Source organism: Pseudoliparis swirei, chromosome 18 (assembly GCF_029220125.1).
Source record: "Pseudoliparis swirei isolate HS2019 ecotype Mariana Trench chromosome 18, NWPU_hadal_v1, whole genome shotgun sequence".
NCBI lineage: Eukaryota > Metazoa > Chordata > Actinopteri > Perciformes > Liparidae > Pseudoliparis > Pseudoliparis swirei.
The window spans coordinates 2818759-2841258 of NC_079405.1; the positions used below are offsets into that span (position 1 = coordinate 2818759).

Here is a 22500-nt window from a genome sequence, read left to right on the forward strand (position 1 = left end):
GGTCAGGGTCTGGGTCAGGGTCAGGGTCAGGGTCAGGGTCTGGGTCAGGGTCTGGGTCAGGGTCAGCGTCTGGGTCAGGGTCAGGGTCTGGGTCAGGGTCAGCGTCTGGGTCAGGGTCTGGGTCAGCGTCTGGGTCAGGGTCAGGGTCTGGGTCAGGGTCTGGGTCAGGGTCAGCGTCTGGGTCAGGGTCTGGGTCAGGGTCTGGGTCTGGGTCAGCGTCTGGGTCAGCGTCTGGGTCTGGGTCTGGGTCAGCGTCTGGGTCTGGGTCAGGGTCTGGGTCAGGGTCAGCGTCTGGGTCAGGGTCTGGGTCAGGGTCAGGGTCAGGGTCTGGGTCTGGCCTCATTGGTCCCCAGAAGACCAGGAACAGGGTTTCTGGGAGGATCCGGGCTTCGTGGTCCAGATCTACTTCCTGTCCTGATATCCGGTTCATGAAGTGACGGGACTTCCCTCAGAGGACAGACAGCCGGGTTTGACTCATTCAGTCTGAAGCAGAAATATGGAAACAATAAAACATGAACCAAAACACACGACTGAAAAAAATAAAGTCCATCATCTGAATCACATTTTATTTTCTCGGCCTCCGACTCACGGCGACTCACTGAGTCACAAGCGATGAGTCAGCAGAACGGTTTAAACTCAGCTTCATGAAGCGTGGCGCTGGTTTGGCAAAGTGTTCTGAACACAAACAAGTGGTCTCATTGGTTTCCTTCCTTCCTTTCCTCCTTCCAGGCAGTCAAGATATCTTTATTGCAAGTTAATGTGAGGATCTTTGAGACTTTAACAGAAGAACCGGACTTCCCTCGGCGTGACAGACGCCTGGAGATCAGATGCCATCGGGCCTGGAGGACGAGTTGCGCTGACAGATGTTGACCTGGTGGTGGCGCTGTCTGAAGATCACCTGGTCTTCATCCTCTGGGGACGATGGACGTTCTGATCTCTACCGGATCCAGATGCTTGTGCTGAGCGATACGAGGGATAGATGATCCCCGTCATGACCACTAGGGGTCGGGTCCGGACCCTGACCACAAGGAGGGAGGCCACAAGGAGGGAGGCTACAAGGAGGGAGGCCACAAGGAGGGAGGCCACAAGGAGGGAGGCCACAAGGAGGGAGGCAACAAGGAGGGAGGCTACAAGGAGGGAGGCCACAAGGAGGGAGGCTGGGAGGAGGCCACAAGGAGGAGGCTACAAGGAGGGAGGCCACAAGGAGGAGGCTACAGGAGGAGGCCACAGGAGGAGGCCAAGGAGGAGGCCACAAGGAGGAGGCCAAGGAGGGAGGCCACAGGAGGGAGGCTACAGGAGGAGGCTACAAGGAGGAGGCCACAAGGAGGGAGGCCACAAGGAGGGAGGCTACAAGGAGGGAGGCCACAAGGAGGGAGGCCACAAGGAGGGAGGCCACAAGGAGGGAGGCCACAAGGAGGGAGGCTACAAGGAGGGAGGCCACAAGGAGGAGGCCACAAGGAGGAGGCCACAGGAGAGGGAGGCCACAAGGAGGGAGGCTACAAGGAGGGAGGCCACAGGAGGAGGCTACAAGGAGGGAGGCCACAAGGAGGGAGGCTACAAGGAGGGAGGCTACAAGGAGGGAGGCCACAAGGAGGGAGGCCACAAGGAGGGAGGCTACAAGGAGGGAGGCTACAAGGAGGGAGGCCACAAGGAGGGAGGCTACGGAGGCCACAAGGAGGGAGGCTACAAGGAGGGAGGCTACAAGGAGGGAGGCCACAAGGAGGGAGGCCACAAGGAGGGAGGCCACAAGGAGGGAGGCTACAAGGAGGGAGGCTACAAGGAGGGAGGCCACAAGGAGGGAGGCTACAAGGAGGGAGGCCACAAGGAGGGAGGCCACAAGGAGGGAGGCCACAAGGAGGGAGGCTACAAGGAGGGAGGCCACAAGGAGGGAGGCCACAAGGAGGGAGGCTACAAGGAGGGAGGCCACAAGGAGGGAGGCCACAAGGAGGGAGGCTACAAGGAGGGAGGCTACAAGGAGGGAGGCTACAAGGAGGGAGGCCACAAGGAGGGAGGCCACAAGGAGGGAGGCTACAAGGAGGGAGGCCACAAGGAGGGAGGCTACAAGGAGGGAGGCCACAAGGAGGGAGGCTACAAGGAGGGAGGCTACAAGGAGGGAGGCCACAAGGAGGGAGGCTACAGGGGGGAAGGCCACAAGGAGGGAGGCCACAAGGAGGGAGGCTACAAGGAGGGAGGCCACAAGGAGGGAGGCTACAAGGAGGGAGGCCACAAGGAGGGAGGCTACAAGGAGGGAGGCCACAAGGAGGGAGGCCACAGGAGGAGGCCACAGGAGGAGGCCACAAGGAGGGAGGCTACAGGAGGGAGGCCACAAGGAGGGAGGCCACAAGGAGGGAGGCCACAAGGAGGGAGGCCACAAGGAGGGAGGCCACAAGGAGGGAGGCCACAAGGAGGGAGGCTACAAGGAGGGAGGCCACAAGGAGGGAGGCTACAAGGAGGGAGGCCACAAGGAGGGAGGCCACAAGGAGGGAGGCTACAAGGAGGGAGGCCACAAGGAGGGAGGCTACAAGGAGGGAGGCCACAAGGAGGGAGGCCACAAGGAGGGAGGCTACAAGGAGGGAGGCCACAAGGAGGGAGGCCACAAGGAGGGAGGCCACAAGGAGGGAGGCTAAGGAGGGAGGCCACAAGGAGGGAGGCTACAAGGAGGAGGCCACAAGGAGGGAGGCTGAGGAGGGAGGCCACAGGAGGGCCTGAGGAGGGAGGCCACAAGGAGGGAGGCTACAAGGAGGGAGGCCACAAGGAGGGAGGCCACAAGGAGGGAGGCTACAAGGAGGGAGGCCACAAGGAGGGAGGCCACAGGGAGGGAGGCTACAAGGAGGGAGGCCACAAGGAGGGAGGCCACAAGGAGGGAGGCTACAAGGAGGGAGGCCACAAGGAGGGAGGCCACAAGGAGGGAGGCTACAAGGAGGGAGGCCACAAGGAGGGAGGCTACAAGGAGGGAGGCCACAAGGAGGGAGGCCACAAGGAGGAGGCCACAAGGAGGAGGCCAAGGAGGAGGCTACAAGGAGGGAGGCTACAAGGAGGGAGGCCACAAGGAGGAGGCCACAAGGAGGGAGGCCAAGGAGGAGGCCACAAGGAGGGAGGCTACAAGGAGGGGAGGCTAAGGGCGGAGGGAGGCTACAAGGAGGCCAGAGGAGGCCACAGGAGGGAGGCTACAAGAGGGAGGCCACAAGGAGGAGGCTACAAGGAGGGGAGGCCACAAGGAGGCCACCCCCGGGGGGTCGGAAAGGGAGGCCACCCCAAAAGGTCCCCAAGGGGGAACCACAAGGGGAGGGCCCCGGGGGGGGTTAAAGGGGGGGGGGGGGTTTGGGGGGGGGAAAGGGGGGGGGTTTGGGGGGGGGGGGAAAGGGGCCCCCGGAGGGAAAAAATAAAAAGGAGGAGGCCCAAGGAGGAGGGTCAAAGGGGGGCCCCAAAAAGGCCAATTAATTTGGGCGGAAACCCGGGGCCCTTTTTTTTTAACACATTGGGCCCCCGAACCCTGCTGCCTTTTCTCCTTTGTCTGGCGCCGTGGGTGGGTTTTTGGGGGAGTGGTGTTGGGGTTTATTTTTTTTTTAAAAAAGTTGTTTGTGTTTTTGGTTTTTGTGTTTAATTTTAAACCGTTGAATAAATAAAGGCCTAAAATCCCCTAGTGTAGATTTGGGTTATTTCAGCCTCTTTCCGAGACTTGGGGGTTAGTTTAATTGGGTTTTTTTAACTTCCTTTGTTTTTTTGGGGGGGGTTTTTCAACAAAAGTGTCAAAAGAATTGGGTCCTGTGTGTTTGTTGGAGGTGGGTGACCCCGGAGGGGTGGTGCTGGGGGATTGGTTATTTTTTTACTTTGGGTAAAAGTTTGTGTTTTACGGTTTAAAAATTTTGACCCTTTTAAAAAGGGGTTGTAAAAAAGGTTGTGCTTTGTGATGTGTTTGGTTATTTTATTTTGACGGTTTTCTTTTTTATGTTTTACTTGGGTTAGTTTTAAAAATTTTTATATTTTATGTTTTTTTGGAAAAATTTAAAATTAAAAGTGTGAAAAAATAAAAACAACAAAAGGGGTTTTGTGTGGGAGTGGGGGTGAACCCCGTGTTTTGTTGGTTTTGGGCGTGGGGAACCCCCCGGTGGGTTAAGGGGGTGACGGGTGATTGGGAAAGTTGGGTGGTTACGGGGGGGTTTTGGACTTGTTTGGTTACGGGTGGGACCGGTGTAGTTGGGACTTGTGTTGACTGTGGTTGTTGTTGGGGTGGACCGGGGGTGAGGGGGGGACGTGGGGGTAAATGAGTTGTTGACTGGGTGGTGGAGGGGGGGGAAAATTTTAAATTGAAAAAGTGGAAAACTCCCAAAACAACCCGCCTAGACAGCCGATGGGGGCCCCCGGAAAACCTCAGGAAAATTTTTGGGCCCTTCCGGAAAAGGGCCAGGGGAACCCCCCCGGGGTCGGGTTTTTAAAAAAAATGACAAAAAGAAAAATTTTATTTTTTAAAAGTTGGAAAAAGGGTTCCCACCGGGCCGCCGGTCTTTTCACCCTTTTTAAACCCCCGGCCCGGAAGCCGCCCAGGCAGCCGGGTTCCGGGTCCAACCGCCCGGCTTTAAAATGCCAGTGTGCCCCTTTTTGTTGTTGGGGTGGCCGGGCCCGGGGGGCGGGGGAGCCGGGGACGCCCAAAAACCCGAAAAATTAACCTGTCCGGGTCAGGGCCCCCTCGGCCCCCCCCGGGGGGCCAACAGATTTTAACCCCGAAAAAGAAACACTCCTTTAAAAAAGGTTTTTTTTTGGCCCCGCCCCCAGAAACCCTGGGGCCCCTATCCCCGTGTCCTTTACTTTACTTTCCCAAGCCCCCCCTTCCTTTTTTACCCCAAAAGGGCCCGTTTTGGGGAAATTTTTAGCGGATTTTTAAATTAATTTTTAAATCAAAAATTTATTTTTTTAAAACTTTTAAAGAAATTTACACCCGGGGCCCAGACCGGCTTCTTTTATTTTAAAATAAAAAATAAGGATAAAAATTTTCAAAAAATTTTTATTTTTAATAATGTTTCTTTTTTTTTTTTTTTTTTTTTTTTTTTGTTAGATTATTTCATAAAGATAAAATTAATTAAATTTTAGAGGGTTTTTACCTTTTTTTTTTTTAAAAAATTTCCCGGAAAGATTAACTTAACCAAAAAAAAATTTATAATTTAAATGTTTTTTTTCTTTTTTTCCTTTTTCCTTAAAATTGTTTCCATAGGGCCCCCATCCCCCTGTCTCTTTAAATTTTCTTTGAAGGTTTGGGTTTCTCAAAAAAATTTTGTCGGTTTTCCCAAAAGCCGGTCCATTTTAAAAACCTTGGGCATTAAATTACAAACCAAAATTTTTTTTTTTTTCAAATTTTTAAAAAAGAAATTTAGGAAAAGGGCCCACTTGGCCCACAAACAAATGAAAAAATTTTTTTTAATTAACCTTATATATATTTTATATTTTTATATAATATTCAAAATTTATAAAAATTTTGTTTTCCCTAAAATAATTTTATTTTTAAATTAATTTTAAAATGTATAGAAAAAATACAAAATTGAAAAATTTAAAATAATATTTCAGCTATTGTGGATTCTTTACTGTTTTTATTGCTTATTTATTAAAAAAAATGTTTCTTGGATTATTGATCTAATCTTAATTTCCAAAAAAAAAGAGATTTATACATTAATATGTTTTATATAATCATACTTCTATTTAAATCTTTATTCACATTAATATAGTGTCCATAGAAGAGTTTCTTATGACGTGTCTCGTGTTAATATTTCATATTGAAGGATTCGGTTTCATAACAAATAAAAAGTTAAAATAAATCGATACGCTGTCTCTCTTTAAATGTTCACGTGATCCACTTAAAGTGATACAGAGACCATGTGGATCATTAAATCACACAGACACACACGTTCTGTCTGTGTGTGTGTGTGTGTGTGTGTGCGTTTACCAGTTGTTTGTAAGAAAGAGGAGTTTGAGGAACATGGTCGCCATCTAGTGGCCGACAGATGCAACTGCAACACATTTAAATTAAGGTTGAACGCTTATATATATATATACATATTATATATACACTACCGTTCAAAAGTTTGGGATCACCCAGACAATTTCGTGTTTTCCATGAAAACTCACACTTTTATTTATCAAATGAGTTGCAAAATGTATAGAAAATATAGTCAAGACATTGACAAGGTTAGAAATAATGGTTTGTATTTGAAGTATTAATTGTTTTCTTCAAACTTTGCTTTCGTCAAAGAATGCTCCTTTTGCAGCAATTCCAGCATTGCAGACCTTTGGCATTCTAGCTGTTAATTTGTTGAGGTAATCTGTTGAAATGTCACCCCACGCTTCCTGAAGCACCTCCACAAGTTAGATTGGCTTGATGGGCACTTCTTGAGGACCATACGGTCAAGCTGCTCCCACAACAGCTCAATGGGGTTGAGATCTGGTGACTGGCCACTCCATTACAGACAGCAAGCTGCCTGCTTCTTCCCTCAAGAGTTCTTCACAATGTGGAGGTGTGCTTTGGGTCATTGTCCTGTTGGAGGAGGACATTGGCTCCAATCAAGCGCTGCCCACAGGGTATGGCATGGCGTTGCCAAATGGAGTGACAGCCTTCCTTATTTAAAATCCCTTTGACCTGGTACAAATCTCCCACTTTCCCAGCACCAAAGCAGCCCCAGACCATCACATGACCTCCACCATGCTTGACAGATGGTGTCAGCCACTCTTCCAGCATCTTTTCACCTGTTCTGCGTCTCACAAATGTTCTTCTGTGTGATCCAAACACCTCAAACTTGGATTCATCTGTCCAGAACACCTTTTTCCAATCTTCCTCTGTCCAATGCCTGTGTTCTTTTGCCCATACCAATCTTTTCTTTTGATTGGCCAGTCTCAGATATGGCTTTTTCTTTGCCACTCTGCCTAGAAGGCCAGCATCCCGGAGTCGCCTCTTCACTGTCGACGTTGACACTGGCGTTTTGCCGGTACCATTTAAAGAAGCTGCCAGTTGAGGACCTGTGAGGCGTCTATTTCTCAAACTAGAGACTCTAATGTACTTGTCTTCTTGCTGAGTTGTGCACCGGGACCTCCCACTTCTCTTTCTGCTCTGGTTAGAGCCCGTTTGTGCTGTTCTCTGAAGGGAGTAGTACACACCGCTGGAAGAAATTTTCAGTTTCTTTGCAATTTCTCGCATGGAATAGCCTTCATTTCTAAGAACAAGAATAGACTGGCAAGTTTCACATGAAAGTTCTTTTTTTCTGGCCATTTTGAGAGTCTTATCGAACCTACAAATGTGACGCTCCAGATAATCAACTAGCTCAAAGGAAGGCCAGTTGTATAGCTTATATCAGCAGCATAACTGTTTTCAGCTGTGCTAACATAATTGCACGGGTTTTCTAATCAGACATTAGTCTTCTAAGGCGATTAGCAAACACAATGTACCATTAGAACACTGGAGTGATAGTTGATGGAAATGGGCCTCTATACACCTCTGGAGATATTTCATTAGAAACCAGACGTTTCCACCTAGAATAGTCATTTACCACATTAACAATGTATAGAGTGTATTTCTGATTAATTTAATGTTATCTTCATTGAAAAAAACGATGCTTTTCTTTGAAAAATAAAGACATTTCTAAGTGATCCCAAACTTTTGAACGGTAGTGTATATATATATCTCTTTAAAACAATATATATAAAAAAAATAATATATATAAAAATAAATACATTAAAATTATATATATATATAAAATTATATATTTATTTATGTTTTTCTTTTTAAAATATAACTGACTAGATTTAGATGACATCATCCAGGAGGAGAAATGCTTTTATTTATTTTTTTACATTTATAAATACGAATAAAGCGATCAACTTTTCGAGATCGACGATAAATAACAAAACCAAAGTAGACGAGAAGGACGAGTTCAACATTTATTTTGTCATTTTAAAAACAGTTTGAGAACAATCAAAATATAAATACGTTTCTCTTTCACTCATTCGATCTCACACACACACACACACAGCTCCTCTTCCATCGAGGTCACGTGACCTGACCGTCAGATTAAGTCTAGAGGACAAGTCGAGCGTTTAAAGTCTTTTCAAAGTAGTTTTAAAGTCTCCACTGGGTCGACCCCAGCAGACAGGAAGTGGCTCATTTCGTGGTTGTAGTTTTTAGTGACGGACAGGAAGTGAACATCTGGAGCTTTTGGTGGATTTCTGCTCGTTTTAGTCAGATTGAAGTTTTTATTTAAAGTAATTTCACTCAAACTCTGATTTTAAAACTTGAGGGGAGACCTTCATCTAATTAACTAACATAATGTTTGTGTTTAATGAGTTAATGAAAGCTTCAAGTCCAGAGACTCGAACCCCGTTCTCCTGGGTGAAAGTCGAGCGTTTGGTTCTCGCTCGTTTCTCCGTGAGCTCAAATAACGACGCCGCTCTACGACTTTGAACGCGTCGGTATCTGGGCCTCGACGGCTCCTTGTGGCTCCGAGCTTCCCGTCATTCGACGTCTGAATAACACTCTCCTGTGATTGGCCGACACATTCCAGACTCCCACGGACCAAAGGAGAAAATAAATGAAAAAGAAAAGAAGCGTGTGGGGAAAAGAGAAACCCCCCCCCCCCCCCAAAAAATAAATCAGAGAATAATCATAACTCTCCCCCGCGTCCGGACACTCGTCACACTCCTGAACGGCGGAACAAAAGAACAAAAAGTCAAAGAAAATCCCAAAGTTATAATTCCCACGTCGCTGCAGGAGTGAAAAAGGGGCGGGACTTAGGCCTCGACTGCATCGAGCCTCCATTGGGTGATTAAACCAAAGGGGGCGGGGCCAAACATCCACAGGAAGCTGCCGTGACTCCTGCGGTGGAGACTCGGAGTTAGACTTTTAGAAGCTCCCCAAAAAAAAGTCAAACAATCCGCCGTCCGGCCTACGGGGCGAACAGAACGGATCCCTCGCGGCGGCGTCCGCGGGTCACGAGGAGGCGGAGCTTCTCCGCGTGGCGGCGTCCGCGGGTCACGAGGAGGCGGAGCCTCTCCACGTGGCGGCGTCCGCGGGTCACGAGGAGGCGGAGCCTCTCCACGTGGCGGCATCGGCAAAACATTGGCACGAAAACTTCAAATAATGAAATGAAGGAAACCGCGGCGACGGATTCTTTAGAGAAGAAACGTTGTTTATTTGATGTCACGGAATTATTCTTTAAAATCGTCCCGTTTAATGTCGTCGTTTTAGTTTAGAGTAGAAACTAAATATTTAAACCAAAAATATCATTTTACTTTTATGTTTTTTAAGTGAATTTGAAGACACACAGCTCCTTGTTCTTCTTCTGATTAAAGATTTCTGCATTTAAACATTTAACTTGTCAACAAATCCCATGAAACAACAACAAAAACAACAACAAAAACTCGCTGGTTCTGACTGAAATGAAGGTGCATTTGTTGTGGACTATTTTCCGCGGCGGATGAATATCCAGGTGTGGCAGGAGGACGGTGTGTGTGTGTGTGTGTGTCAGAACCGTGTACACAACGAAGGGAAAGGTCAAAGGTCGCCCAGTGCACCGCTGAGGCTGCTTGATGTGTTTTTAATACGCTCTCTGTTCCAGAGGAAGAGGAGGAGGAAGAGGAGACGAGACTTCTTCGTTGGTTTCGTTGTTGCTCCGTGGGATTCGTTGACAAAAAAAAATAAGAGAAGAAAAATATGTCCGGACGTTTCCATGAAGTCTTTTTCTGCTTCTTCGAGTCGCCTCCGGACCCTCGAGCGACGCGCCGGAGCGGGACAGGAACAGGAAGTGGAGGAGGAGGTCCTCCCCCCCCCTCCCCCTCCTCTCAGGAGGCGGGTGAAATGCTGATTTCCAAGAGCAAACAAATAATAAAAGAAAGTCATCTCCACAACGAAGAGAGAGGAATTAAAAAAATATTGATGGCTGATTTAAAACCTCTCTCTCTCTTTGTGTCTCTCGTGTGTCGGTCTGTGTTGCAGGGTGGGGGGCATGAGGGGGGTCAAAGGTCAGACTGCCGTTAGGACGCCTTGCCCAGCTCTATCTTCTTCTGGATGGCCCGAGCCGAGTGGTAGATGAGCGAGTCGATCAGACCGGCGACTGGAGGAGGAGGAGGAGTCAGATTTAAAGTTCTCTTCACCACCACCCCCCCCCCACACACACACACACACACCAGGACTCACCTGTGAACACGCCCCCAATGATGGCACACACTCCCGTTAAGAAGTGAGTGAACGATCTGGAGAGAGAGAACATTCATCCAGATGTTTACGCGCTGTTTTGATCCTGATGATGTCATCAACACACTTTACTTTGAGTTATTAAATACACAACCCCCCCCCCCCTTCTTATTGTCCTCTGATCCTTTTTTAAGGGTCTCTTTTAAATACCAAACATTTTGTCGTTGGTTTGTTCCAAAATCTTATGAATCCCCCAAAAAAATCTAGTATTTAGATATCCAGACTTAAAGAATTTAAAACAGTTAGTTTTTACTTTTCTCTTCTCACGAGCTGTAAATGTTGTAAAACTACGTTATAATTTTTTTAGATATATAAATAAACATTTAAAAAGTATACATTAAAATATGAATATACATAAAAAATAATATAAATTTAAAAAACATAAATATATATTAAACGTATATAAATATACATAAAAAAATAAATATATATACACACATTAAAAATACATAAATATAAAACATATAAAAATATACGTAAACAAATATATAAATATACATTCAAAAAATATTTAAATTAAAAAATAATATAAATATACATTAAAATATATGAATATATATTAAAAATACATAAAAATACATATAAATAAAAATATATATTTAAAAAATATATAAATATACATTTCAAATATGTAAATATACAAATATACATACAAAAATATATAGATATACATAAAAATGTATATTCATTGCTCAATTTCAATATCCCCTACCTGTGTTTCTCGGTGAACTTCACCATCATGGGCGACAGCTCGTAGAGGACGAAGACGCCCGGCAGCCCCTGGTCCCCGATGAGCCCGTTGGCCACCTTCTCGTGTCTGGTGACCGAGAACTGGTTCGTTTTCACCACCTGCGGAAAAAAATTAAGTTTCAGAATGACGGGAATATTTAAAAAGAGACTAAAAAGACGACATTGGGCAACAGAAGGTTTCCTAAAACAATGAAATACAAACAAGCAGAGAAGAGGAGCTCCACTGGTGAAACTCACCTCGCCGTCGGTCTTCACGTAGATGGTGGGAACGATTTTCACAAAATACTGATACATCATTGATGCTGTGGAAGAGAGAGAGATAGGTCAAACATATATCTACAACATCTAGTCTTTATATATCGATAAAGTATATCTATAGTCTTTAAATATAGATAAAAGTATATATATATAGTATTTTTATTTTGATAAAGTATATCTATATATAGATAAAAAGTATATATCTAGTCTTTTTATATAGATAAAGTATATCTATAGTCCTTATTTATCGATAAAGTATATCTATAATCTTTATATTGATAAAAAGTATATATATATAGTCTTTTTATACAGATAAAAAGTATACGAGTAGATTCAAAATATATAAAAACAACTGTTTTATATTTATTTATTTAAGTAAGTATTTCTTTCTGAATGAAGTAACAATCCCTGAGTAACTTTAAACCATTCAGCCGCAGTAACTAAGTACAGCCACTTGATGGCGCTGTGATATTCTCTCGCTCTCTTTCCTCCGCCCCGCCCCTCTTGTTCTCCCTCCATCTTTCTCTCCTTCCTCTTTCCGGTTATGGAGGTTTGTTGAAAGGCATTTAAACGCAGCAGTGCCTCTGGACTACGAGAACGATCCAGCATTAGGAACTAGAAACCACATTTATTTATAAAAAACTAAACATAGTTCAAGGTAAGCTCGACTTCCGGGGAACATGTCGCAGCATGAAAGAAGAAAAAAAGAAACAAACGTGCCGTTTTTATTCGTGAAGGCCGCCATGTGACGTCATGCAGTGTTAGCTCACCAGTTAGCTTGATTAGCTCGCGCAACAAACTATCTCGAGTGGCGTGACGACTGTTTTAAAATGTATATATATTATTATACACAGTGCGATAGTGTACAGTTTCCGCTTGGAGACCAAAGTGAAACATTTGGGTTATTTTATTCCTTCACATCTGTGCTAACGTTTAGCCTGTTAGCTCCCTGGCTAACGCAATAACGACCATCTGAACGCCTCTGGTTGAGTTAAACCACGAACTAGCAGCTTGACTACCACATGTATTTAGTTAAGGCGAGGTTAGTGCGTGTTTTAGATCACCAGCTCGGGAACCGGCGGACTTGTTCGGGGGTTTAATCACCGAGCTCGATTCAAAAGGTCAAATGTCCGACTTTTCCCCCGTTCCCTGAAGCAACATCGCGTCGCTTCAATGACTCAGCCACGCCGTTGCTCCTGCGCCCGGTTTCATTTGAGTAGAAACAACATGGTTGGACACGTGACGCAGGGGGGGGGGTCGGAAACCCGGATGTGGTCTCGCTCATGATTTCCAGTTTGGCAACCTTCAGGGACCTGTTCAGGACCTGGGTTTTTTGCGTCTCCTCCCGTTCCAGATGCCCGTGGCTGTCGGTCCGTACGGACAGACCCAGCCCAGCTGCTTCGACCGGGTCAAGATGGGCTTCATGATGGGCTTCGCCGTGGGCATGGCCGCCGGCGCCATGTTCGGCACCTTCTCCTGCCTCAGGTGAGTCCGGAGGACAAGCGAGGCGACGACAAACGTCTTCAGCTCAAACCGCTCCGTCTTTCTTTAAAGGGTCGGCATGCGCGGCCGGGAGCTGATGGGCGGAGTCGGGAAGACCATGATGCAGAGCGGGGGGACGTTCGGCACCTTCATGTCCATCGGGATGGGCATCCGCTGCTGAGGAAGCCCCGCCTCCTCGCAGCTAACGGGACTCTTCCAGTGACTCCGGCGCCTCTCTGCCCGCCGTCGACCGTCTAGTTGTCAATAAATGTTGTCCAGATCGTCACGCGGCTCTCGGGTGGATGTGTCGCGTGGAAGGAAACGAACACGAGGTGTCCGAGTTCAGTTTGTGGACTTCTCCACGAGTGCGTTGGCGTCTCTTAGGTCACTTCTTCTTCTGTGATGGTGCAAAAGGCAGCGCGAGAAAGAACCTCCAGTTCCAACTAAATGTAGAAGAATTACTCCCAGATCTCATGTCGTATATAAGACACGTTTAAAGATCTAAGAACTGACCCGATGGAACGGTGTGATTATTTGCAAGGTGATGGATTTTTATTTTTCCTGCCCGTTTTATAAATATTTTTACATCTAAATATAAATATTAAAAATATTTAAATATTTTCTAAATTTATATTAAAATGTATATTTTACCTTTTTTTTTTTTAAATATAAATATTGTAAAAAATTAGATATATATTTTTTAAATATATAACATTTATATATATTGAAGGACACAAGTTGTCCGTGTTTAGTTTGTGGACTTCGGTGATGGATTTTTATTTGTCCCGCCTGTTCTATAAAAATATAGATATTTAAATATTTCCTAAATTTATATTAAAATGTATATTTTTACAAATATTTTTATATATGTATATTATTTTATATAAATATTTATTAAATATATAACATTTATATATACACAAAAATATAGATATTTAAATAGAAACAAATATATATTGGAAATAGCACAAAAAGCCGCCCGTGACCGACCTTGTGGCGCCGTGACGTCCGTGTCGTCCAGCGGGTTCACGATGCCGGGGTAATCTTCACCGAACGACAGGTGCTTTATCAGGTGGGTCATGTTGATCTGCGGGACGACGACAACACGTCAAGTAATATAACGTCAAAACATATAATAAATAAGAAAATAAAAGGTAAATACTCACGTTGTCCAAGCCGAAGCTCTGCAGGTCGTGAACTGTAGACACAGAAAACACGTCGCGTCACTCGTGTGTCGTTACAGGATCTTCAAACACACGTTTATACAATTCAATTCAATTCAGTTTTTTTGTATAGCCCAATTTCACAAATTACAAATTAGTCTCAGAGTGCTTTACAATAGAAGAAGAAGAAGAAGAAGAAGAAGGGGGAGCCGTACGGATCGCACACGAGTTATTGATCCGATTTCTGCCTGTTGACTGCTTTTAATGTGGAGATGAAAGACGGCAAGTAAAGCTCAAGCCGACACACACACACACACATTAATGTAGTTAGTAGCTGCCGGCCTCATCTGGAGGGGGGGGGGGGCTCTGACCTTTGACCCCCTGCAGTTTCACACCGACCTGACTGCACCCACAGAACACGTGTCACTGAAAGAACTGCCGGAAGAACTCGCATCTCAAGAGATCAGACTGGGTTCTAGACCGGAGAGCTGGGGGTTAGCGTGCCCCTTCGCTCGTCTGCTAAGGAGGGTTTAACGCAACACGTTTCTTATGGCCGTGAGAGATGATTTCCAGTTTAAAACTGGGAAACAAGATCCTCACAATAGAGACGGCGGATTAGTTTGAACAATAAAAGATTTAATGTTTTTAGTTTAATGTTTCTTATATATTTAGTCACATGTGGGAAACTCGTATGACCAAAATAATTAATATGTTCATTGCAACTATATCCTCAAAAACCGACCACCTTTATGTACTTTATGTACACTTCCTATTGCAAACTAACCGTGTTCCTCCGTACATCGTAGTTATATATAAAGGTTTAAGGAAAAAAAACTTACTTTCCACAGCGTGCACTGCAGAAAGAAGAGAGAAGAGTCACGATAAAGATTCAGGACAACAAACCACGTCATGTTCATGTGTACCACGCTGCTCTGCTTCATATATATGTATATATACACACACATATATATATATTTAATATTTACAAATCAGTTCCTTGGACAGGACGACGGAGGCGCACGAGGACGCGGCTTTTTAAACTTACCTCGTTTGCTTGGTTTCAAAAGTATTAAATCAACTTCGTGGTCTTCATGCGTTGTGATTATTACTTTATTCATTTTAAAAAAGTAGTTTTTGGGACCAGAATGAGGCGGATTAATTTAGTTTAAAAGGTCAATTCGTGATTCTTGTCTCTTGTTTTTCAGCTTTTAAGCCAACTAAAAAAATATCTATTAAATGACGAATTCAGAGGTAAAAAACCAGCTGAAGACTTCTCAGTCAGAGGCCAGTTTCTACATTTCAGGAGCCGACTACAGTTTCATAATCAAATCAGAGAAAATGTATCTGAGCTCTTCTTCGTTGATTATAATGTGCAGATGAGGAGGAACTTGAGGGGAGGTGTGCAGAGGAGAGGGAGGAGTCTAGAGGAGAGGGAGGAGAGGAGAGGGAGGTGTGCAGAGGAGAGGGAGGAGAGGAGAGGGAGGTGTGCAGAGGAGAGGGAGGAGTGCAGAGGAGAGGGAGGAGTCTAGAGGAGAGGGAGGAGTCTAGAGGAGAGGGAGGTGTGCAGAGGAGAGGGAGGAGTGCAGAGGAGAGGGATGAGTCTAGAGGAGAGGGAGGTGTGCAGAGGAGAGGGAGGAGTCCAAAGAGGTCCGTCAGAAGAAGTTTTTTTAGAAGATTTCATAAAAAAATAAAAATAATTACATATATATTAAGTTTCTCCAGAACAATGAAACCTGCAGCAACTGTAGAAGATTATTTACATTATTTACGAAGAAAAAATGAACCAAATAACCCAGTAAATCTGGACTATTCCAGCATTGAGTCCCGATTCTGATCATGTGGCCCTCGACCAATCGGTGACGACTTGAGCTTCCAAATAATCCAAAAACTGTTTCACAATTGTGTTGAATCCTTAAATCTGGATCCCCTGGGGCCGGCATTTCAAAACTTGTAATCCAGATCAGAATGATCCGGATAACCAGATCCCCCTTTCCTCAGCCACGGATCAACCTGATCCATCCCGGTATTTCAAAACTTTGCGGGATTGGATCAGAGTGATCCTGATACCGGCAGATTGGGATTTCCAAATCCGGCCCCGCCCCCTGGATCAGACAGGAAACCGGAAACGGAGCGAACATTTTACGGAAAAAAGGAGAAGTTGGCACTACTGTTGTCTCTAAATCTAAGTATAATATTGGTCAGTGTTGATGCGTCCTAAGACGAGATGAAAGGCAATCACTATATTGAGTTAACAAATTACGTAAATCCGCACAAAGTTGAAAGAATAGCTCGGCGAAGTCAAATAAAGCCGAGTTTGCGCTAATGCGAGCTAACGCTGCTCCATTGACTTCTGTGTTAAGGAGCTAACAAGCTAGTAAAGAGGCTAGCGTCTGTATGTCGCGCTCCACATTTTAATGCATTTACTCGCAATGCATTGTGTGTAGATTTTAAATGTGTTGTGCATATCTCCGATGTGAGGACAGGGATGTCTATGTGTGCAGTTTGTAAAGCCCTCTGAGGCAAATGTGTGATAATGGGCTGTCCAAAATAAACTCAATAAAGTTGCATATTTAGGAAACAGTTGTCAACAAAAGAGATAAAACCTTAATATGCGTTTTCTTTATAGATCTTTGTGGAAAGAGAAGACAGCCAGTTAACACAGAGCTGCTCCAAATGCTATAACCTTGAGCTTTGCTATGAGCATTAAGTGTGTGTGCTGAATGCATGTTAATAAATACATTTGACTGATTTTCAACGAATACGTTGGATTATTTTTTTTACTTCAATTTTTCACTGTTTTATGAAAAAGAAAGGAACGTGCAAAGAAAATAAACATTGATCAAACAGCAGTCTAGCTATATCTGTATCAAACAATGAACTTTGGAGCAGTTCCACTTCGGCTGGTCCAACCTTTTCATGAAATCTCCCTCAAATCCACCTCTGAGGTGGGATCAGGATAATCCTGATTTTTAGGATCAAACTGATCCAGATTTCCCACCAAAGTTTTGAAATACTCAACAGCAGTGTTTAATCCGGATAAAAGGCAGGATTGGATTACCAAATCCGAATCTGAATCTTCAGGATCAGATTTGCTTTGAAATACCCGTTTTTGGGATCTGATCAGGATTTAATCCAATCCAGGAGGATTAATCCTGGTGGATCATTTTGAAATACCGGCCCCTGGACCGGGTCTCCAGACCATCATGAAGGACTTGAGGACCGGAGGACAGCGTTTCTGAACTTCATTTTGAGCTTTTTGGGGCTCAAGCTAAAAAGTCGTCGTCAATCTTATTGATCGGCTGGTATTCGTCCCAAATAGATCGATCGGTGGCCTCTACACGTTGTGTGTTTTTTAAAGGCCGATCTGCTAAACATGCGAGACAACAAAGAGAACGGTTATTCTTCACAACACAATGTTGTGAAGAAGTGTTAGTGAAGAAATAAATACCCCTCAGAGCACCGATAATTAAAATAGATTTCTCTTTAAATGAAGAAATGTGAAGCGAGGAAAGGATTGAAAAAGTTTCCGACTTTACAAAAGCTTTTTCTAATAACAAATTAAATCTAAAGTAGCATGACATGATTTAAATATATTATTTAAAAAATATATATATTTATTATTTTATATATAAATAATGTATAATATATATATTTTATATAAATATATGATATATATATATTTTGTATTATACATATCTTTTATATATATATATAAGTATTATATATATATTTTGTATAATATATATATATCCATCCATCCATTATCAATACCGCTTATCCTCATTAGGGTCACGGGGCGCTGGAGCCGATCCCAGCTGACAGGGCGAAGGCAGAGACACCTGGACAGGCCGCCAGTCCATCGAGGGCACATATAGAGACATACAACCATTCACTCTCACATTCACACCTATGGGCAATTTAGAGATCAATTAACCTGACGGCATGTCTTTGGACTGTGGGAGGAAGCCGGAGAACCCGGAGGGAACCCACGCTGCCACGGGGAGAACATGCAAACTCCACACAGAAGGACCGCCTCGACCGGGAATTGAACCCACGGCCCTCTTGCTGTGAGGCGACAGTGCTAGCCACTACACCACCGTATATATATTTTGTATAATATATATATTTTGTATTATATAATATATATTGTATAATATATATCTTTAATATATATATAAGTATTATATATATATTGTATATATATATATATTTTGTATAATATATATATTATATATATTTTATACATATATAATAAATATATATATATGCATAAGGCGGCGGGCCGAGCAGCAGCCTTACCGTGGACGTGAGACTGCTGGAAACTTTTTCCTGGAGCGAAGTGGAAGTTTCCCGCCACCTGAGACCCAAAGAGGAGGAGAGTGAATACTAATAACAAAGACTTCCTGAAACGTCCACATGTTGTGAACATGTATGAGGACCAATGTCTCCCAGGAGCAGAGTGGCGTGTGACCTTGTTGACCTCCAGGACGCCGTACACCTGGCAGCCCTCGTTCTTCTGCTCCTGCATCTTCTGGGAGAATCCCTCCCGCTTGCACTGCTCGATGGTGTCGGCGTTCTTGAACGCCCAGCCGCGCCGCCGGTACGCCTCGCGCACGTCGTCACACGTGTTACAGCATCTGGGAGCGCGCACACACACACACACACAGACAGACAGTTTTTTTTAAATGGCACTAAATCATCCTGGAATCACTGGATCTTAGATTGTGTGTGCCTGTGTGTGTGTGTGTGTCTTACTTGAGGTCTTCGGTCTCGGCTCCGTAGCAGCTCTCACATCTACTCGGGTCCAGTGAACTCGGGTCGAACACTTCACCGTCGTCAGCCAGACCGAGGTCTACACCGCAAGCCATGAAACCATCATCATCACCATCACCATCATCATCCTCACACACACACACGCACCGTGCTTGTCGGCCTCCTGCGTGACGGCCTTCAGGTCTTTGTCCAGCCGCTGCTTGAACAGGTTGTGCTCCACGTCGAGCTGCTGCTCACCGGCCACGTCCATCGCATCGATACTGAGGTCTGAGGGAGAGAGAGGTAGTGTGAGAGAGAGAGAGAGAGAGAGGCTCGTTTGTGGCCTCGTGGTCTTCATGGAGGTCTTCGTGGTCTCAGGTACTCACAGGCACAGGGCATGTGGGGGAAGAGGACATCGATGTTGATCTTCAGTTTGTCTCCTCGCGACGTGTCCACGTAAAGCTCGGGGTGGATCTGCAGCGGATGAAGAGGATTTATATATATATATTTATTAAAACAAAAACTTAAAAAAATGCAGCTACAAAATTCTAGATTATTAACGGGCCAGATTATTAGAGTCTTGAACCCTTAATTTGTGACGTCATCCGGACATTAATATGACTCTGGACATAATTCAGCCCTCTAGATGCTACAGATGTCAGGTTTTTTGGAGAAGGGGGATTCTGATGAAGAGGCTGGTAGTTCATTAGGGGAAAAAGAGAAAGGTGAAATAATTTTACAGGATATTTCTATTTCAGAAATGGTTTTCTTAAAAATAAATAAAACAGGTTCTGAGGACCTTTGTTCAGCGGGTGTGATCGGACCGACAGGAAGTGCTTCCTTAAAAACACGATTCAGGACAATCCCCAACTTTCCTTAATTATAATAATTGTACCATAATGTTATAATCCGTGTCTTTCATCGCACACACAAAACAAATAAATAATGAATTTATTCTTTTGATCTCGGCCGTGCCGCGGAGTCTAGATTAAATATTTGCCTTGGCTCCGCCTCCTCACCTCTTTGGTGAGATAGTACTGCAGCTCCGAGATGAACAGGATCAGCATGATGACGCCGCTGATGACGGTCACTGCAGAGACAGGAAGTGGAGCGTCAGGGGTTAGAAATTACAAAAAACAACTCTTCTTTTTTTTTAAACGTGCGTTGCGATCCCGTAAACCCGAAGTCTTCTGTTCACGCCCAAGAGTCGAGAGAATAATCTGCCAATTAATTAACGTTATTCTTACAATTATGGATGATGAGTCAAGAGTATGAAATATAAAAAATGAAAAAAATAACCAAATTAAATCTTGAATTAATGAATTCTATTTTCTGTTCTGGGAGACGTTCATTCATTTTTTTTAATTATCGATTAGCGACAGATTTATTATTATTTGTGTGTCTCGAAGTGCCGTTGGATTCATTCGTTATTTAAATTAATAAATTACAAACAAATTGTTTTTTTCACGCAGCCGCTAGTTTTTCCTTAAATAAATGTACGCAACTAAAAGTCCAAAGAATTGTTTCTCAATAACTTTTCATGAAACCAGCATTAGCCGACAACATATTCATATTTTAATTATCTGGTTGAAGCTGAGGCGGTAATCCGATTTTTTTGTTATACTTTAGTAAAAATACTTCTTTACTTTATGTCAGGAGTGAAAGAGCTGCAATAAAAAACCTACAGCTGTTGTGTCACTTTAATGCTGCACTGAGCTCATTTTAAATGAATTAAAAAAGTTCTGATCAATAAAGTTTAATCTAAACCGATAATTATGACCAATTATTTGTTTGTTAATTATATATTTTATTTATATTTTTAAAAAGCAACCAGTAGTATCAAAAAAATAGAAACAGTGAAAAGGATGCAATAAAAAATACTGAAAAAAATAAAATAAATTGTAAATTGAAAATAAAAATGTTAACACAGTAATATAAGGTGTAACAACAAAGAGCTAGAGCAGGAGACACGACGCGTATTAACGTGCGCATGACATATATATCATTATTACGTCTCTATTTAGTCTCTATTTGCATGTTTTTACTTATTTATATAATGACCCCGGCTGATACGTGGCTCTCCTGTTAAACTACACCGATGTAAACGCGCGTGCACCGCGGTAACACACGCACACGCGCGCACACGCTATCCTCGCTAACCGCCGTGTCGCTGCCGCGGAGCCGCGCAGCTAGCAGCCGCCGCGCGGCGCCGCTCTCCCGGGGGAAACCCGCCGCTCACCGGTCGCTCCTCCCCACGTCTTCACGCGGAAGTCCTCCAGAGTTTTGGGATACGCGTCGAACTGCTTCAGCTTATTCAACGCGTCCATGTTGTTTCTCCTCGCGCGCTGACAACAAACGTTAACCGACGGATTCCGGGAGACACACACATCGGCTCCGGCGCTTCTACTTCCGGGACGCGCGCGAGGGCACGGCGCAGCCAATCAGCGCCGGCCGCGTGATTCAGCCCTTATGTTCTTCTTCTTTTTAAAAGTACAGCAAGAAAACGACAAAAGAAGCAGAAATAAAGAAGCTCGTTTGGGTTTAAGTCCATCTTCACGAAGAGGACTCAGGTGGTGAACTTGTTCAAGCTGTGGAAATGTCGTGATTAAAGTTTTACTGAAGTAAAAGTAGAAAAGTTCTCACATCAATTTGCATTTAAAATACTAAAAGTAAAGTAATTCACTGTGGGGAATTGTATTCAATTGTATAATAAAAGAATAAAGAATAATTTCAATATTATATATGAATGTATATATTTTCTTGTTTTAGTTTAGTTTACAAAAGAAAAAAGAGAAATACATAAACAAATATTTATTTAAAAATATATATATAGGAGAAATAAAACTTCATCTAAATCTAATTAAATAAAGCATTCAGTATTTAATGCAGCGGATGAGTAGAACTCCGATCTTTACTTTAATAAAAGTAATAATACCACACACTGGAAAATACACAGTACATTCAAGAAAAAGTCATGGATTGAAAGTATTAACATCAACATATATTTAAAATACTACAAGTAAAATAATTCACTGTGGAGAAATAATATAATAATATCAGTCAGAATCATTTCAAAATTACTATCGAAAAAGAAAATTCACATTGTAATATAATAATAATATATGATTAAATAGAATACTTGGAACATATAATATTATAATGTGATGTCTGTGCAGTCATGACTTTATTTGATTTTTTCATCAATAAATACAAGTGAGAATAATTAACAACATAAACACCTCTCAGAGCCGTGAGATTAAAATACTTTAATTAGTTTTAGACTTTGTACAGAGAACAGAAATAATTCACATATTAAGATTTAAGATCGATAATGATTTATGAAGAACTCGTCACAGACTTCTTTATTGATGTGGAAACTTAAAATCCTTTGTTGGCTTTTTAAGCAAAATGTGACTTTAATTCTCCAGCACTTACACACACACACACACACACACACACACACACACACACACACACACACACACACACACACACACACACACAACACACACACAACACACACACAACACACACACACACACAACACACACACACACACAACACACACACACACACACACACACACACACACACACACGTCAACACACACACACACGTCAACACACACACACACACGTCAACACACACACACACACGTCAACACACACACACACACACACACAACACACACACGTCAACACTCACACACACACACACGTCCACCACTCAGAGCCACTTGGCGTCACGCCTCCTCTTCCTCAGTCACGCCTCCTCTTCCTGAGTCACGCCTCCTCTTCCTCAGTCACGCCTCCTCTTCCTCATTCAGGCCTCCTCTTCCTCGGTCACGCCTCTTCTTTCTCAGTCACG

The 22500-nt window shown here is 43.7% G+C and overlaps 2 protein-coding genes across 3 annotated transcripts; one reads left to right on the forward strand and one right to left on the reverse strand.

Moving 5' to 3' along the window:
* Window positions 1–7907: 7907 nt before the first annotated feature.
* Window positions 7908–21062, reverse strand: ergic3 (ERGIC and golgi 3). 2 transcript variants are annotated; one of them, XM_056437657.1, is made up of 14 exons: window positions 20873–21062; window positions 19653–19723; window positions 19020–19107; window positions 18802–18921; window positions 18637–18733; window positions 18353–18518; window positions 18181–18238; window positions 14721–14735; window positions 13885–13916; window positions 13709–13805; window positions 11216–11280; window positions 10941–11077; window positions 10172–10227; window positions 7908–10088 (listed from the first exon to the last, which is right to left on the reverse strand). In XM_056437657.1, the coding sequence occupies exons 1-14, from the start codon at window positions 20958–20960 to the stop codon at window positions 10009–10011; spliced, it is 1170 nt and encodes a 389-aa protein (XP_056293632.1). In that variant the 5' UTR covers window positions 20961–21062; the 3' UTR covers window positions 7908–10008. The 2 variants fall into 2 exon arrangements, with proteins under 2 accessions (XP_056293632.1, XP_056293633.1); XM_056437658.1 differs by lacking the exon at window positions 14721–14735 and having other exon boundaries at window positions 20873–21061.
* romo1 (reactive oxygen species modulator 1) lies at window positions 11771–13004 on the forward strand. Its single transcript, XM_056437659.1, has 3 exons — window positions 11771–11894; window positions 12591–12721; window positions 12791–13004. Exons 2-3 carry the CDS (start codon window positions 12591–12593, stop codon window positions 12897–12899), a joined length of 240 nt encoding a protein of 79 aa, XP_056293634.1. The 5' UTR covers window positions 11771–11894; the 3' UTR covers window positions 12900–13004.
* Window positions 21063–22500: the final 1438 nt, after the last annotated feature.

What these genes read in the sequence shown, in the direction of transcription:
- romo1 (XM_056437659.1), top strand. Translation starts at nt 12,591, where the DNA reads ATGCCCGTGGCTGTCGGTCCGTACGGACAGACCCAGCCCAGCTGCTTC. An exon ending in GGCACCTTCTCCTGCCTCAG is followed by an intron (nt 12,722 to 12,790) that starts GTGAGTCCGGAG and finishes CTTTCTTTAAAG; the next exon opens with GGTCGGCATGCGCGGCCGGG.
- ergic3 (XM_056437657.1), bottom strand. Translation starts at nt 20,960, where the DNA reads ATGGACGCGTTGAATAAGCTGAAGCAGTTCGACGCGTATCCCAAAACT. An exon ending in GCCGAGACCGAAGACCTCAA is followed by an intron (nt 18,519 to 18,636) that starts GTAAGACACACA and finishes GCGCGCTCCCAG; the next exon opens with ATGCTGTAACACGTGTGACG. An exon ending in AGAGCTTCGGCTTGGACAAC is followed by an intron (nt 13,806 to 13,884) that starts GTGAGTATTTAC and finishes GTCGTCCCGCAG; the next exon opens with ATCAACATGACCCACCTGAT.